Source organism: Lepisma saccharinum, chromosome 7 (genome assembly GCF_977018435.1).
Source record: "Lepisma saccharinum chromosome 7, izLepSacc3.1, whole genome shotgun sequence".
NCBI classification, from domain to species: domain Eukaryota; kingdom Metazoa; phylum Arthropoda; class Insecta; order Zygentoma; family Lepismatidae; genus Lepisma; species Lepisma saccharinum.
In genome coordinates this window covers 97,810,366-97,828,807 of record NC_139235.1, presented here as the reverse complement: position 1 = coordinate 97,828,807, position 18,442 = coordinate 97,810,366, and the positions used below count along the sequence as shown (strand labels likewise).

General features: G+C 38.4%; 1 protein-coding gene across 2 annotated transcripts in view; it reads right to left on the bottom strand.

Annotated features, from left to right (window-relative positions):
• LOC145990060 (F-box only protein 21-like) overlaps positions 1-18,442 on the bottom strand; it is a 51,751-nt gene that overhangs the window by 10,903 nt on the left and 22,406 nt on the right. The window contains exons 7-8 of one of the 2 annotated variants that reach the window (XM_083125712.1): positions 17,780-17,899; positions 4,204-4,438 (exon numbers count right to left, since the gene is read on the bottom strand). In XM_083125712.1, the coding sequence (XP_082981838.1) occupies positions 4,204-4,438; positions 17,780-17,899 (355 nt within the window). The remainder of the gene's footprint in view (positions 1-4,203; positions 4,439-17,779; positions 17,900-18,442) is intronic. The other variant, XM_083125713.1, reaches the window with a different exon arrangement.

Sequence of the window (18,442 nt, the reverse complement as noted above, 5' to 3'; positions counted from 1 at the left end):
CCCGCCCCACCTACAAGAGGGGGAGGGGGTGTTCTTTTGTTGCACCACTAAACTTCCCCCTCCAAACTATCAACTTTTTATTCCGAACATTTTTTTGTAGGATGATTTTATTTCAAGATATTCAAATGATTCAGGTTAAAAAAATCACCCAGTATATTTGGTCTAGGAATTAATTTGTGCGCCTGGACAAGAGATGGCGTAACGAGCGTATCGTCCCACAGTTCCGTGTATCCACACATGCGTTGAGAACTCCTGTCAGAGCGCATCGTTTGTAGTATAGGGCAGTTGATTGACGCGTCAACAACAGCATTTTGTAGTCAACTGAACATGGCGCAGTTCGTGCCAGATAAAGTGTTTTTGCGGGGTGTTCTGCTTCATTACTTTAACATGCAGAAAAGTGCTACCGAAAGTCATCGTATTTAGGCGTTGATCAAAAAACAATTTCCAAACGCCTCAAAGCCATGGGAATGATTCAAAAGATGTCACATTGGGTTCCACATGAATTGAAAGACAAGAGACGTTGAAAGACGAAAAACCATTTGCGAATTGCTGCTTCAAAGACAGAAAAGAAAGGGGTTCTTGCATTGCATTGTTACTGGCGATGAGAAGTGGATCCATTACGAGAACCCAAAACGAAAAAAGGCCTGGGTGAAGCCAGGTGAACCAGGTCCATCACAACCGAAACAAGATATTCACTGTGCAAAGGTTATGCTGTGCATATGGTGGGATATGAAAGGTGTGGTGTACTATGAGCTGCTGCAACCGGGTGAAACTATTAATGGAGAACGTTATCGACGACAATTAATGCGTTTGAAGCAAGCTCTGGCCAGGAAACGACCAGAATGGGAGAATAGACATGATAAACTTATTTTTCAACATGATAATGCTCGCCCACATGTCGCAAAACCGGTCAAAACCTATTTAGAAAATGTCGGATGGGAAGTTTTACCCCACCCACTGTATTCACCAGACATTGCTCCTTCGGACTACTACTTGTTCGATTGCATGAATAACGATTTGATTGGACAGCAGTTCACTTCTTCAGAAGCTATCGAAAAATGGGTCTCTGACTGGATCGCTTCAAAGGATGAGGACTTCTTTCGCCATGGAATCCATAACTTGCCTGACAGATGGGCGAAAGTGGTGGCTCGCGATGGACAATATTTTTCTTAAGGTATTTATGTATTTTGTGTTTGAACTACAGCTTCAATGTGTGTGTAACATCTGCACGAATTAATTCCTAGACCAAATATATATTATCAGAAACAGAAATATGTATAATTATACATATTCTTCTATTTCCTTTAATCAAACTGTTCAAAATTTTTACAAGGCCTTTTACCAGAAAAAGCCCTTCTATAAAAAAATATATATTTATATGTACGGGGCCAAAAAACATACAAGCAATTTTAGGTGTTTTTTTTAAAAATATATATAAAAAATCGATTTGAATTTTAAAAAATGATTTAAATAAAAATAATGAAAAATGAGTTTTTAAATAAAAATCATGATCTTTATCCACCCCTGCCAGGATGATATCAATCGAATGCAAGTTTGCCTTTCAAAAACTGTTAATAAAAACTTTCTAGCTTCTCTTTCTGATTAGCATTTTATAGGTTTGTCGCGTGTTACTCACAAATCCAGAATATAGAAAAGGAAAGTTAAAAATTGTACTTACGTATGTGAGTATAGTGCTCTTATTGTAGAACGACGTTTCAGAGATTGACTATCTCTTTCCTCAGGTTCGTATAAAAACTAAGTACTTGGCATAGTACTGCGTCAAAAATGTAATATGAGGATTGTGGTTAAGGGTTGGTTAGGGTACATTTAAAATATTAAGTTTTTGCTATTAGAAGTACGTAAAAACCAAGCCGTTCCCTAATAAAACTTGTACAGTAGACCTATTCACAGGTAAAAAAGTTAAAAATCTAAAAAACATGCATAAATCACAATGCATGGACAGAGAGGAATATCACCAAAAATTAGAAGATAGCTTTAAAGGTAACGATTTTGAGAAAATAGAGAAAGACCCTATTAATAAGATTAGAAGAGAGATCAAAAAAGGGGTAGAGACAAGCATTACATTGGGCACAAGCGAAAAGAAAATCCTTATTAAGGAAATTAAAGTTGGCAACATACCAATTGCTTTTGGAATACCTAAGACACACAAACAAGGCATACCACTTAGACCTATTATACCAACATACGAACATCCTGGATATGGGCTAGCAAAATTGCTGGTAAAAAGAATAAGGAAGGTAAATGAGAACACCCAATATAGCGTTAGGAATGCCGTAGAAGTTAAAGAATGTATAGAAAATCTGGAAATTGATGACGAGGATACAATAAGTAGTTTTGATGTTGTTAACTTATACCCAAGTGTACCGAGGGGGCGGGCGGGAGATTGTTTACTAAGGTGGCTGTTAGAAAAAGGAATAGACATCCTAACTGCTTGGGAATATGTACGATGGTATAACCTTGTAACGGAATATAACTTTTTCTATGTCAATGACAGTATTTATAGACAAAAAGAAGGCTTGGCGATGGGAAACCCCATTTCGGGTATAGTAGCGAGCATTTTTATGCACTTCATTGAGAAGGCAGCTTTGGAAAAAACAGGAATGTGTATTAAATATTATGGGAGATACGTTGATGATATCTTGATTATAGGAAAGGGGGTAGCACTGAACAAGGTTTTTGAAGAATTAGAAAAACAAGACGAAAGAATAAACTTCACTAGGGAAAACTTAAGCGATGGAAAAATCAATTTCCTGGATCTTAGTATCTTGAAAGAAGGGAATAGGATTAGAACAGGAGTACATCATAAACCCCTATCGGGGAACTTATATATTAACAAGGAATCGGCGCACCCCGAAATAACAAAGAAAAACGTATTCCTTAACTTTTTTATTAGGGCCGGTAGACTATGCAATAATGAAAAAGAAAAAGACAACGAAATTCGGTGGATAAGATAAACAGGATTAAAAAATGGATACACAAATAGAGAAATGGATAAGATAGCGGAGAGAGCACGGAAAATTATTAGGAAAGAAGGGGATCAAAAAGAAGGGGAAAAAATCGAAAATAGGAGGGTAAAGTACGTTGGCATCCCTTACCATCAATCCGTATCGGAAAAAATCGGAAAAATAACGAGAGATTTTGGAATCGTTTGCGGGATGAATGCACCAAAGAATGTAGAAAAATACTTCACCGATTATAAGAAAGGAAAGACAACTAGGGAAATACCGGAAAAACAGAAGGGGGTTTATCGAATAGAATGCCAATGCAGGAAGGAGTACATAGGACAGACGGGCCGAAATATGGGTAAAAGATGGAGCGAGCATGAAAAGGACATAAGGGAAAAAGTTCCCAAAACGGGTCTCTCAGAACATATTTTGGAAAGTGGGCATAGAATCGCAAAAAAAGAGGTAATCAGAAAAGAGGGGAGGAAATTAGGAAGAAACGTGTATGAAACAGCGAGTATTTGTAGGGGGGGAAGAGTAATCTTAATAGGGACGAAGGAAATTTGGAAGAAGGGTGGATCAATTTCCTCAAAAAATGGGATAAAGCCTGGAAGATTGAACCCAATATCGGTTTCCACGTCACTCCGGAAGTTATGCAAGCTGCAAGAGAGGAACGTGAATTCACGTTGGATTTGTGACGTAATAAGGGGAAACGAGAAAATTAAGGGGAGGGGAAATATTCGTTGAGAATTGACCTTCATGTGGATAGATAAGCACAGTTGGGTAGGAAAGGCCAAACCTGCAGGTTGCATTGTGATTTATGCATGTTTTTTAGATTTTTAACTTTTTTACCTGTGAATAGGTCTACTGTACAAGTTTTATTAGGGAACGGCTTGGTTTTTACGTACTTCTAATAGCAAAAACTTAATATTTTAAATGTACCCTAACCAACCCTTAACCACAATCCTCATATTACATTTTTGACGCAGTACTATGCCAAGTACTTAGTTTTTATACGAACCTGAGGAAAGAGATAGTCAATCTCTGAAACGTCGTTCTACAATAAGAGCACTATACTCACATACGTAAGTACAATTTTTAACTTTCCTTTTCTATACTCTTTCTGATTAGTTAAACTTTGTTTCAATAAATGTAGCAGTTTCAGACAGATGGTGTTTTCACTTTCGCTAATTCTTTCTTGGACAACCAACCTGCACTTTCTTAGCTTATGTGAACATACCTTGTGCGGCATATCTGTTTGAGCCATCTTCGACCAAAACGTTATAAAATGGCTGCTTGTCCTTCTTTGGCAAATAATCAACTCCCATCCGAATTATCCACTCTTGTGATGCTGTGCACTGTGCATCCCAGCCGTAAATTACACAAGTGTAATTGTATCGCTTGTGTCTCATAATCATGCCCACGGCAAATTCAATTGCACAACTACCACTGTGAACTCTCGGTTTGGGTTCTATCTGCAAACAGAATAAAGCCAAAATTACAACATAAGTTTAAAACAATACTTGATAACACCATTAAGCCGTTTCCATGATAACCAAAAACTCAATATCCTGACCAAGGCAGAATTTATTTTATTTTAGAACGTAAAACTAAACGTTACGTTTCAACTTTCTAGCAAGGTCTTCTTCAGACTCAGTACCAAATACAAATGAAATAACGTACAAAGGGGAAGAAGACACTATGAACTGGAATGGAGGACTGATGATAAACAAAGAATGGAAGAAGATGTTAGAAAGAGTGGAAAGGACAAGAGCGAAGGAGAAGAAAAGAAGGAAGAGGAATGAAGAAAGAAAGGATAAGGAAAAAGAGTGTGAGATAGTATAACCACGTTCCACGTGAAAGGAAATGTTTATCTAAATCGCCTGTCAGATGAAACCACAGAAGAAGGCCACCTGCTGGAACACCTGGAAAGGAATGTTCCAGATAAACAACTTTGTAATAATCTTGTGTCTGGAGGGAGTGATTTCTGTGTGTGTGTTTATATATACATCTTCCTGTTTTGTACCTTATTCCATATGTATTTGGTACATAGTCTAAAGAAGACCTTGCTAGAAGGTTGAAATGCAACGTTTAGTTTTATGTTTTAAAATAAAATAACGTCTTCCTTGGTCAGCATATTGAGTTTTTGTTTAACAATATTTGATATCATGTGCATCCCAAAAATATGAAACTTGCCTGAATTGTGAGATAATGGCAAACGTGTAAAACTGTTCTTACATGGCTATAGGATGAGTCATACAGTTTCCTTTGCAAATCATAAGGATTATTTTCTTGTAGTTTAAGGTTATTACAAGCACAATAAAACAGTTTTTGTTGTGACGTTTCAGGAGAACACACGCTCCTTTCACCAGACATTTATTTTTATTTTGATTAAAGATACAGTTATAACAATGGTTAGCAATTTTTTAAACAAAAAGAATCCCTTATATAATTCATGTTGTCAATGTTACATTGTTGTAATATAGCAACCTAACTGCGAAAAGAAGCAGTCTGTTTTATTTTTATATCCGATAAAAATTTTTGATCACATTAATTATTTTTTTAATTATGAATCCCAAATATCATCAGGTAATTCGAAGTCCTCATTGTTTTCACAAAGTTTCTTGATGTTTTCTGTTACATTAAAGTTTAAAGATGGTGGCTTACTCCATTTGCGAAAAAGAAAACTCAATACTGGATCTATGTTGCCATTTTCATTATTTAATTTATTCCAGTGTTCTTCAAACACGATTTGGACATTATAAATCTAAACCCAAAAACAGGTTTGTCAGCTCACATCATCGAAGAGAAGTACTTGATTAAAAAGAGAAGGGTTTTAAAAAGATTGACTGGAAACATAGAGTTGAATGTCTGGCAAGCTTCGTTCATTGCAGAAGAACACTGGAATAAATTAAATAATGAAAATGGCAACATAGATCCAGTATGGAGTTTTCTTTTTCAAACACAAACATGAACATGCACAAATAATTCTACAATGCAAGCAATGTGTACATACAAGAAAAACTATAAATCATAAGACACCAAACGAGAGGGCATTTAACCAGTTGGAATTTTACATGGATACTCAAAGAAATATTACATTTCTAAGTACTCTAGGAACATATTCTTTAATTACCTATGTGAAGTTTCGTGTTTCCACATTGCACAATTGGATTGTTTTCCAGATTAATTTCGAAGGCACACTGCAACTACTGCCACCCAGGAACTAACATAGAAGTGATGTGCTACCCTCTTCACACCAGATGCTGTACCTAGGGCTTCCCTGATGGCACAGTGGTAGCGTCATCGCCTTGCAATGAAGAGGTCCCATGTTCGATACCCGGTGGAGGCACATGGTGGTTCGGATCCCACTTTAAAATGTAGGTCCAGTCCCAATTAGCCTTACTGTGCATAAAGTGGACATAAACACCAAATCAATCAATCAATCCAGATGCTGTACCTTTAGTGCATGAAGGCAGTGAAATTCATCGGAAAATACTATGCAATTGTGCAAAGTGGAAACACGAAACTTCAGGTACGTAATACTCAAACCACTTTTACCGCATCCAACCAAATATAAATATGAACCCTACATGTTTAATTAATACATTCACAGCATTCATTGGTTGGTGTGAAGATCTTCACCATTTTTAGATCAATGTAACTTATTTTTATTAATTAACATAATTTTTTGTATAATAAAGGTGCATATGGTAGTTTGTTTTCATTCTAAATTCAGTATATGATAATTGCAAGTGTTGCAAACTCTTTATAAGAAAAAGTAAAAAAAATCGTGATGTCATACTTGATGAGTTTTATACAAAATTTGTGTTCTGAGATATAGAAATTAAACTCCACGTTGATTTATGTCACAAAATTCATTTTTATTGTTAATATTACAAACAGTTATATCAAAGTTTACATTAAAAAATGATTCTTCTAACATAACAAAGGTCCAGGCAGTAGTCTGCGAATGTGTTTTTTAACCATGTGCATCTCTAAATCCATGACATGAATTTTAACAAAATTTTCTGATTTGTATGCTGCAAAATATGCCACACAAGATGAAATGTATGACTTCTTGCAAATTTTAAGATTAATCTCTGCCAAAGGAAAGTTAAATAAATGTCATACATTGTAACTGTGTGACATAATCGTCCCACTCCCATGTTCACTCGTTGTTGATATTTTTACAATTATACGTCCCACATTATATCTTCAAAAAATGGTGAAAACCACTGTCATTCGGTTCAAGTTCCGTAGTATCGAGAGAAAAATTTTCTCCCAATAACATTTTTGGATTAAAGCACAATTTATGATAACCTTTTCCTTTCCCAAAAGTTTCCTCATTTTCGTTGATACTTGTCCCACTTCACCACAAACACCATGTAATTTATTCATAGTTTTATTCACAACGAAAATGAAGACAGTTTTGAAAGAAACAAAGGGCATCATACATTATGCTCTATTGCAAAAATGTTATTGGAAGAAAAACTTTCTCTCGATACTATGGAACTTGAAACGAATGACATTGTTTACTTTAAATATGCTCTTCTTGTGTCAGCCGAAGTAGAAAGAAGATTTTCTGAGTACAAGGCTTTGCTGGCTGACAATAGGCAATCATTTTTAATTGAAAATTTACATAAATTATTCAGTGCATATTGCAAATCGGGGCACATAAAGTAAACTAAAAATAGTATGGCATTCCATTGTCACAGGTGGGACATGCAGACTACATTATTATATTAAAGTAAGTATTGTACTGATAGTTAAGCAACATTTTTCTTAGATTCTGTGCAATGAAACATTAAACGTAACACTGTTGATTAAACATAACTACTAAGAGGGGAGAAAAAATGATGATTGCTTTTTACGGGTGGTATATTATATTGCTTTAAAGTTGGTTTTACAAAAGGTTAACTTTAAATATATGATATATCAAAAAACAGCAAAAACCAAAAGAGAACCACGCTTTACGCGGCCACACGCAGACCCTATTCCACGTGTGGTGTTCCGTATAGTAACAGATATCCCCTGAGATATCTGTTAAGCAACAGACGAACTTTAGCCTAACTTTAATAATCGGTAACTAGAGGAGGGCTTAATAGGCTTATGATTCACTAAAATGATAGAAGGTCAGACACCTTTAAACGACATATTTATTCATGGAAATGAACATCACTTGTGGCATAGCTACCACCAAACATGAGCACTTCACTGTACAAGACACAAAAAAAAGATATACAAAAGATTTTGTACTTACATATCAACCGTTTTCATACTAGATCAATCAAACCTGGGGCTTTACCCACACTTTTTCACTCTTTATCGCCACATCCCGACACATGGACAAATTTGTAATACACCACACTAAAAAATTATGATTATGTGCTTTCTTGGTGTAACAAAGGCTTTGGGGGGTGATAAATGAATTTTCCTGGCTTTTCTGGGAAGGATGGCTAAGGACAACTTGGATATTCACTGATATCCTCTGGATGCTTCTATGGCGTCAGTCCTGCCGACCATGTGGTTTGGATTTCCACATGGGATGATGGACACAAAACTCGCTATTTTGCTGAATTTTCACTGGGATCCTTAAATGCACTTGTGGACACAATATCCCACTTGGTCACACACACTTAGGCCTGTGTTTCCTGTAACAGGACCTTAGATCCCTTTTCCCTTCATGTATCCTTTGTTGCTGGCACATGTGGCCATTCACACACTGAATTTCACCAGCAACTTCCAAGCTGACCTGCTCTCAGGTGGGTCTGTAATACAAGTGAGCTTGACTAGCAAGCTCAGAACACAATAGGCCATCTGAAAAGTCCCCTCTGTGACGTCACAGCCTTGGCGGCTTCTCATTGGCCAGCTGGAGTCTTTTGAGATCTTTCCTTGTCTTTGGGAGAGTTGCCACTTTCTCCCGCCAGATGGCAGAGTTATCAATTGCTTAAGAAGCATAAACAAAAGTGTTATTTCAGCTTTTCTGGCTTAGTTATGCCAGATAATTGCAAATGAGTTTAATTTTAATAAATTAGGCATTATTTTACCTGTGGGTGAGTGTTATCTCTGATTTTCAGTAAAGAATAAAAGATTTAGTAAACATGTGATTTGGAGCACATGGTTTTTGTTCTCCAAAATGACTACTGTTAGCCTAACAATGGTTGGTTCTTTATAAATAAAGCATTTCTACCCCTCCCATGAGTGACAACTGGTTAGTAAACATGAACCATGATCCTAATTGGGGTTGGGGGGTATAAATTTCTGGGAGAATAGCTCTCACAAGCTTTCCCTGATGCCAACCTAATGGCCCTTGTACTTAGGTTGGCTTGTGGTTATTTGTGTGTGGGCATGTATGCCCAATGCTGATTGGTCATACATATCCCGGCCCCTCGGGAAAAAGAAAAAGGATTCGAGAAGCGATTCGTTTTTCTTTACCCTCACTAACCTTATACACTATTATGCAAACACACACAAAAATAAACATTCACGGCTATACAAAATTAAATTACACATATGTTGTTAAAAGAAACACTTGAAATGATGTGGCATGTTGACATTAACATACTCCTGTAATGGACATGTTGAAAATTACCATACTTGACATATACATCTACATTGATGTACTCTTGGAAATATACATATTAAAAATATTTGTAATACATTGCGGACAGAGTTTCTGCCTCCTATTCCATTCCTATTAAAGTTCTTGGGTGTCTTGAGTCCTGACTACCCATTATGATAAAGAATTTATATAGATGTACCTACATATATATATAAGATACTTCGGTCACCGTACGTAATTTGTAACACTGTTTGTTCTCTTTGCCTTGAAGGGGATGGATTAATCTACCCTTTCAGCACTTAGTCCCAAAGGGACACATTTATAAAAAGAAGCCCTTGAACACTGTACTTAAGTCTGCATACACACATTAACTTTCTTTATACGTAGGTTCGGATATCACTTGTCTATGCGCACTATGGGTATGTCCTGGTTTTCATGGTTGTTACTTTCCGCTCGGTAATCTTGGGGGGTGACAACCACTATTCGGATACTCCCCATGCTTCCTGTGCCTCAGTGGGCATGGTGGATAGTTCCCAACATCTTGCTTGCGATGTATCGCTCTTCACCCCTAAGCCTGTGTGTTTTGGGATGGTGGCACACTTGTGATGGGTCACTGCACACTATCACTTGCCCCATTACTTACACAATCTGGCTGTGTTGGTGGTGAATTCCCATGTTTGGCTTTGGCTGTACCTTGGTTGTGTCGACATTTACCTTTGGCCTACTCAAACATGGTGGTAGTGGAGATGTGTACTAATTTTGTTTTGGCATTTTTTTTTTTTTTTTTTTTAGCTCTGAGATACATTTCTTACCCTACCCTCAAATAGGACAACATAAATGCAAGATACTCTAAATATAGGATATATTAGAACATTGACAGTATATAAAATGCACAAAAATGAAATATAGGTCCCATATACTATTTACAATGGTTGTTCTGTATTCAGACAGAGCTGAACCCCATCCACAACTTTGCTTAGCATTTTTGAGGCACTTTGGATGCTAAATCGGGATGTAATAGTTTGAGCTTGTCGATGTACAGGTTGTATGCTTTGGGACTACATCTCCATAGCTTCATGTTATTTACATGTTGGTTACTTATATTTCTCCCATTGACACAATGTATAACATTAAAAATATTACATGTTACTTGACTAATACAAATAAATGGGTACTACACTGTTACAATTATCGCTAACCGGTTCCTTTTCTATAGACACACTGTCGTCCCTATTACAGAATGGAACATTTATTAATCTCTGGGGATTTACTTTACCCTCGCCACCATTACTTCCTACGAGCACCGTTGGCTAGTTTCCCGTGGGTGGGGTGTATGGCATTATGGCGTCTACATCCTCCCATTGTTGAGGTGACTGACGTTTGTTGGTCTCTGGCTGTTGCTGGGTAAACCACTGTACCTCATCTAACGCCTTGAGAATCACGTCCATGCCCCTGGGGCTGAGGTGAACCAGGTCAGGCCTTTTGTAACTGCCATACCCCATGGTTTCCTCAAATAAGGACATATTTAATTCTTGACCCTGGTGAGTAAACTTGGAAGAAACATCAAGCACTCTTATATTACCTTTGTTCTCCAGTGAGGTAATTTTACCTAGGAGAGAATCATACCCTGCCCAGAACTTAGCTCTATTTTCCTTAGCTAGTCTGGGAATTGGTGGAGGTGTCAGAATGATTATCTTCTTGGCACCTTTCCTCTTAAGAACCCCTACTATGCACTCGAGGTTCCGCAGCACTCGGTCGCTGTCTTCCCCTCGGAGCATGTCATTTGTTGCAATCATCAACGCTACTTTATCGTGCACACTTTTAGTACGACGGAGTTCACTGAGCAGCTGGCTAGAGGATTGTCCCGACTTACATAGCCCTACATGGTATCTACCGTCATAGTCCCTTTGGACTGGGTAACCAAACTTCTTTTGAGCTAGCCTAGACAACATTGAATCTCCAATGGCTTGATGAGCCTTAATGATTGGATGATGATTACACTGGGCTGAACATGGTGGGCTTAATCTAGGTTCGGCATCGCCCCTCCCCACTTCAGGACGTTGCCTATCTAGTTTCCCTGACTGTGGCTTTCGGAATGCACCTCAGCTATATGCTCTGTGGACCCGAGGGGTCTTAACGAACTCCTACCCTGGGGTTCTATACCCCTTCTTGGTCCTTTACCTTTTTTCCCGCTGATGGGTTCCTTAAACCTATTCTTATCCCTACGCCTATACTGGTTACTGTATGCTTTATCGGGATCTGATGGACCACTGGTGTCATCCTTCCCACGACTCACGTACGTCTGGTTGACGTGAGGGGTGGTTCTCCCATATGGAAGTCGTGCATGCCTTGTGCTATCCCTCTCAGGGTTTTGTGGTGCCTGTACACTTTCATACCTGAGTATGGAATTGGCCACTGCCTGTAAAGAGGTAAAGGGGGCTAGAACCAGCTGATCCCTTAAGCTACGTGGCAGCTGTTGGATGACATGCGTAAAAATCTGGTGATCTGCAATTTCTGGTAAGGCCAGTCTAAACATCTTCACCTGTTTCCAAAAATATTTATGCATTGATCTATGTAGGTTAGGGTTATATTTGCCATTAAGGGCTTTCGATAATGAGGAAGCCCTCCACCCATCACCTTGAAAGTACTTCAGGAACTGTTTCCTAAAGTTCACGTACGATCGGAACTTGTGTTCGTTCCTTTCGAACCACTGGCGTGCCTCGTCCCGCAGACTATACGACACTATTTTAAGGGCATCTTCCAGATCTATTTCTAGAAGATCAAGATCCCTCTCAAATTCTTGTAGGAAATCAGAGGCCAGATTATTTCCCTGACCGCTAAACGTGGGCAGTTGTTTTAGGTCTGAGAACCTAACCCTGGGTACACTTTCACGCCTTCTTCGGTTTTTCCTTTTCCGTTGGCTTCGGAATTCTGTGTCCGAACCTCCGGATGAGGATTCCGAGAAGTTATGTGAAACATGGTACCTTTGGGGGGAGGAATACCCACTACTATGATCTGACATTGGACCTCTGCTAGTGACTTCGGGAATTTTGTGCAAGTGGTTGGTGGTTCCGACGGCAGACTCTTTACTTGGGTGAGGACTTGGCTTGGTGCATGGGTTTACCGGAGCAGGTGATTTAGTAATGTACCTCTCCAACCCCTCTAGGCACGCCAAAATTTTCGTGAGGGCTGCACTATCTTTAGCCTGTTCGGTTGCCTGACCCTCCTCACTATTGGCTGATAGCGGAAGGGTGGGCTGCGGAACACTCTGACCCTCGGAGATGATATTGTGCGATCTAGGTTCTTCAACCATACAGTTCTGCATCTCCCTCCTCAATCGCTCAAGAATTCTATCTTCTATGGCGATGGCACTATCACTGCGGGCAATTTCCCTGCAAGTGTTCTCCAGAGCATCTAACCTGCCTAGGAGTTGTGCTACGGTGGTCTGGTTGTCTGTGCCATTTACCCCTTGCACTATTTCCCTCAATTCACTAACTTGTTCAGATAGCTGGACATAGTCCCTATTGACCTGTTTTTCCAGCTCGTTACATCTGATTTCTACGTTACTGATCCTGTCGGTATTTGATGATACCGACCGAACCAATGCTTCGGAAGTTTTTGTCGTTACGTTGTGGATGGAGTCCAGTCTGGCCTGGAACTCCATACGAACAGCCTCCAGTTTCCTATGCATCTCTGCTGATGCCTGAATGATCTCCCTTCCCTGACTGTCAAGCTTTTGTCCCTGACTATCAATTTTTTGCCCTTGACTATCAAGCTTTTGCCCTTGGTCTTTGAGCATGGCAATAATTAAGGCTAGTTGGGAGTCTCCACTACCACTGGGGGATGACATATGGCCGGCTGGCCGTTCTAGTGACTTTGACCTTGTATCCATTGTAGTGAATCTGCTACCTCTGAGTCTCATAATCTCGTAAGAGGGGAGAAAAAATGATGATTGCTTTTTACGGGTGGTATATTATATTGCTTTAAAGTTGGTTTTACAAAAGGTTAACTTTAAATATATGATATATCAAAAAACAGCAAAAACCAAAAGAGAACCACGCTTTACGCGGCCACACGCAGACCCTATTCCACGTGTGGTGTTCCGTATAGTAACAGATATCCCCTGAGATATCTGTTAAGCAACAGACGAACTTTAGCCTAACTTTAATAATCGGTAACTAGAGGAGGGCTTAATAGGCTTATGATTCACTAAAATGATAGAAGGTCAGACACCTTTAAACGACATATTTATTCATGGAAAAGAACATCACTTGTGGCATAGCTACCACCAAACATGAGCACTTCACTGTACAAGACACAAAAAAAAGATATACAAAAGATTTTGTACTTACATATCAGCCGTTTTCATGCTAGATCAATCAAACCTGGGGCTTTACCCACACTTTTTCACTCTTTATCGCCACATCCCGACACATGGACAAATTTGTAATACACCACACTAAAAAATTATGATTATGTGCTTTCTTGGTGTAACAAAGGCTTTGGGGGGTGATAAATGAATTTTCCTGGCTTTTCTGGGAAGGATGGCTAAGGACAACTTGGATATTCACTGATATCCTCTGGATGCTTCTATGGCGTCAGTCCTGCCGACCATGTGGTTTGGATTTCCACATGGGATGATGGACACAAAACTCGCTATTTTGCTGAATTTTCACTGGGATCCTTAAATGCACTTGTGGACACAATATCCCACTTGGTCACACACACTTAGGCCTGTGTTTCCTGTAACAGGACCTTAGATCCCTTTTCCCTTCATGTATCCTTTGTTGCTGGCACATGTGGCCATTCACACACTGAATTTCACCAGCAACTTCCAAGCTGACCTGCTCTCAGGTGGGTCTGTAATACAAGTGAGCTTGACTAGCAAGCTCAGAACACAATAGGCCATCTGAAAAGTCCCCTCTGTGACGTCACAGCCTTGGCGGCTTCTCATTGGCCAGCTGGAGTCTTTTGAGATCTTTCCTTGTCTTTGGGAGAGTTGCCACTTTCTCCCGCCAGATGGCAGAGTTATCAATTGCTTAAGAAGCATAAACAAAAGTGTTATTTCAGCTTTTCTGGCTTAGTTATGCCAGATAATTGCAAATGAGTTTAATTTTAATAAATTAGGCATTATTTTACCTGTGGGTGAGTGTTATCTCTGATTTTCAGTAAAGAATAAAAGATTTAGTAAACATGTGATTTGGAGCACATGGTTTTTGTTCTCCAAAATGGCTACTGTTAGCCTAACAATGGTTGGTTCTTTATAAATAAAGCATTTCTACCCCTCCCATGAGTGACAACTGGTTAGTAAACATGAACCATGATCCTAATTGGGGTTGGGGGGTATAAATTTCTGGGAGAATAGCTCTCACAAGCTTTCCCTGATGCCAACCTAATGGCCCTTGTACTTAGGTTGGCTTGTGGTTATTTGTGTGTGGGCATGTATGCCCAATGCTGATTGGTCATACTACCCCTAAAATACCTTCCCACATTTGTAGCTATAAGCAAATAATTTTGTGTCACAGGTGGGACAGATGAAACACCGCCTCTTTACTTAACCTTTTGCCGCCCAAGGCCATTTTCACATGTAACCCCCTTGATGCCCGAGCCGATTTTGAGCAAAATGCAGAGTTTCAATTAAATGAGTGTAAATCGAAGACTAATTGCCCTAGAGAGATGAGTGATATACCGTTGTACGCGGAATAAACCAGAGATTCAGACTATATGAAATTTTTGAAAATTCGGCGTATATGTGGTGGGGGGAGGGGGCTAACTCTCAAAATTCCAAAATTTCGGGGAAAAAAAATTTGGTTTCCCCACCCTCCCAACAAGAAAAAAGTACATGACAGTGTCGACATGCACATGGAAATGATCGCTGACGTGTAAGGAACACAAAAATATTTGCATTATTATCATATGACAAAAGTAACTTGAGTTGTACCCCCAAAAGGAATGGTCGGCATGCCACTGATTCAAGCTTCAAAATGCAGCGGTACCTTGAAATGACTATAGCTCAGAAACTAAATGCCCTAGAGATTTGAAAGATACACCGTTGTACGCAGAATGAATCACAGATTCAGACGATATATAATTTATGCACATTCGGCGTACATATGGAGGGGGAAAGGGGGAAATCCCCTCAAATATACTTTTCTTTAAAAAAATGGTGTTTCCCGCACCCCGAAAAAAAATGTCAAAATGCACAAAATGCAAAATTATTGCAAATTTGGTGTATATATGGAGGGGGAAGGGAGAAAACCCCCAAAAATTATTTTAAAAAATTGTCACCACCCAAAAAATGTCCTCGCACTTGGGCACAAAATGACACCTACGCACAACATTCACGGACAAAAAGCTAGAACGTAGTGACAAATGAGCGCCAATTCTGCAGCTGCTTGAAATTCTATTTTTAGACAATGCTGGGTAACCCCTGTTGCCACTTGTGCTAAAAAAAAACAAAGGTTTCCTTCAGCGCGCTTCGAAATTCCATGCTCACAATGCAGATTCAACAACCAGTCTTCCTCCTCCCCCTCCCCCCCTGCTTGCGCCCTCACAGAAAACTTTCATTTTGACATCGGATACTGATAAACAAGCTTCCTTCGAATGCACTTAGCAAGAGGGAGTGAAAAGCATTGCTTTAGAACAACAAAGCCGGTCTTCCTTTGTCGGCAAAAAATTGACCTTGAAAAGAGACGCAAAAGAGAAGTCCCTTTCCCCGCCTTTCCCCCTCCATTTTCACGAAGACAAAAAAAATGCAGAAAACCATTTCTGTTAAATACATGTGTTAGGAACAATATAAAAAAATAAAATCGAAATTCTAGCCAAAAATAGAAAAGTTATAACGTAAAAACTACGACCTTGACACAGCATCTCGATCGAGACGCTTGGCATCCTGAGGGTTACTTTTGGGTATCTCGTTCGAGACGCTTGGGCACCAAAAGTTTAATAACACATTTATTTTAATTTCTGTGAATTGTCAAATGTTGAGAAATAAATTATTTAAGACAAAGAGAGAAGGTAATTGACCTTTGAATATTCTAGTTGAGGGGTAAATGTTGGTTAAAGGAGATTTTTTTTTGTGGTGGGACACAATGGAAAACACAAGTAAATCAAAAAGTTAAAATAAACGAATAATATGTAAAATATCTTCTACTTTCTAACTTAATTATGTATAATACTTTAATTTTTATCCAAAAGGCAATTTTAGATTGTTCACTCACAAGATAGGATAAAGGTACAGCATTGAATTTAATTTTAAAAAAATTCACACGGAAGGCCACATCAGCATATGTTAAATATTGATGTTTCAAACAGTTGTATTTGTAAGGGCATATTTTTCAAATTAGTGCATATTTTTTTTAAATTTTAGGTCATCAGAGCATTTTTTATTTTGCATATTTGAGTGATTTTTGGGTCATAAAAGTCAAAAATCCTAATCCTAGTCATCAGGTTGTCACCGTTGTGATGCACAAGAGATTTACATCATATAATTCTATAATACACTAGTGATGGAAAATAGTAACCTTCTTGAGCTCTATCAAATCATACTAATCAGTAGTGATACTTTGAATGCATCCCTGAGAACATTGGCATCCAGAAGGGTGGCAAGAGGGGGCGGTGCCCCACCCCCTGGAAAATGAAAGTCAACCAAAAATTATGTATTTCACACATATAATTTCATTTTAGCCACAATAATATGTGTTAATTATTGCATGAACACCATAAATTCAAATTTAAGCAATTTTTTTTAGGGAACAACCCTATTTTTGGAGAAAATGTGCCTTGTTTGTCCACCCTGGAAAAAAACCTTCCTTGCCCCTCCCTGAAAAAATCCTGCGGATGTCTATGCCTGAGAATGCTACCATTCACACATACTAGCACCAAAAAGTTTATTTTTATTTTTTCTTCAATGAAACAAGGTAAAAATATTCAAGTGATGTTTCATAATAATATTCTAAAAATGTCACTTGCATCTAAACTTACCAAATACTATAACTTGAATTCAAAATATGGGAAAGAGAGACATGGTAATAGGTAATACAGGTACTCACGTTTTCCACAAAGCTGTCTTAAGTAATATTCTATTAATTTCGGTAACCACTGCCACCATCCTCATTGGAATTCGTTGTGTCGTTGCTTGGCAAAGATAATTTCAATGAGGATGTGATTACCGAAATTAATAGAAAATTACTTAAAACAGCTTCACGGAAAAAGTGAGTACCTGTATTATAACTTGGAAGTTAAATCTTACCTTGCGAGTCTCCTTTTTATGCCTGGTCTGTATTTGATACTGGGCCTCGTACACTTCAAGCACCTGCATGGAGATGTGGTCTTGCCTCACGTCCTGCGGTTGAATTTCCTGTAAGTAGCACTAACCACATTATATTAATTATGTAATTAGAAATATTAATGCAATGTGAAAATCACCATGTGTAGGACAAAGATTTAAATTAATGAAATACCAATATTAAGGGGAGGAGTGACAGTTTTGTACAAGTATTACATTTAGTTCAATATTGTCGGAATGAGCACTGCTACTAAAAAAAAAAATTAACAGTATGCGAGAGTATGAATTTCTCCCCATATTACGAGTGTAAGCATTTTATACAGTTGATTATTAAATGAGATACGATGTGTAAAAGTATGATCAATAAGTGTTTACACAATCTCATGTATTCCATATGGAGAATCAACTTCAACTTCAATTTACGACTAATCAAATCGGAGTTTAGACTTTTCCAACTACCAAAATCTTTTTCAATGTATCCCTTTCTGTTCGTGTACTTTTCTATGCCACTGGATGTTTGATATTCTCGAAAATAAATAAATAAATAAATAAAATAATGTTCCCATAAGCGTAATGTATTTCTCCGGTGTACAACTCCTCTCAGCAGCAGTGTTGCCAAACTTGATG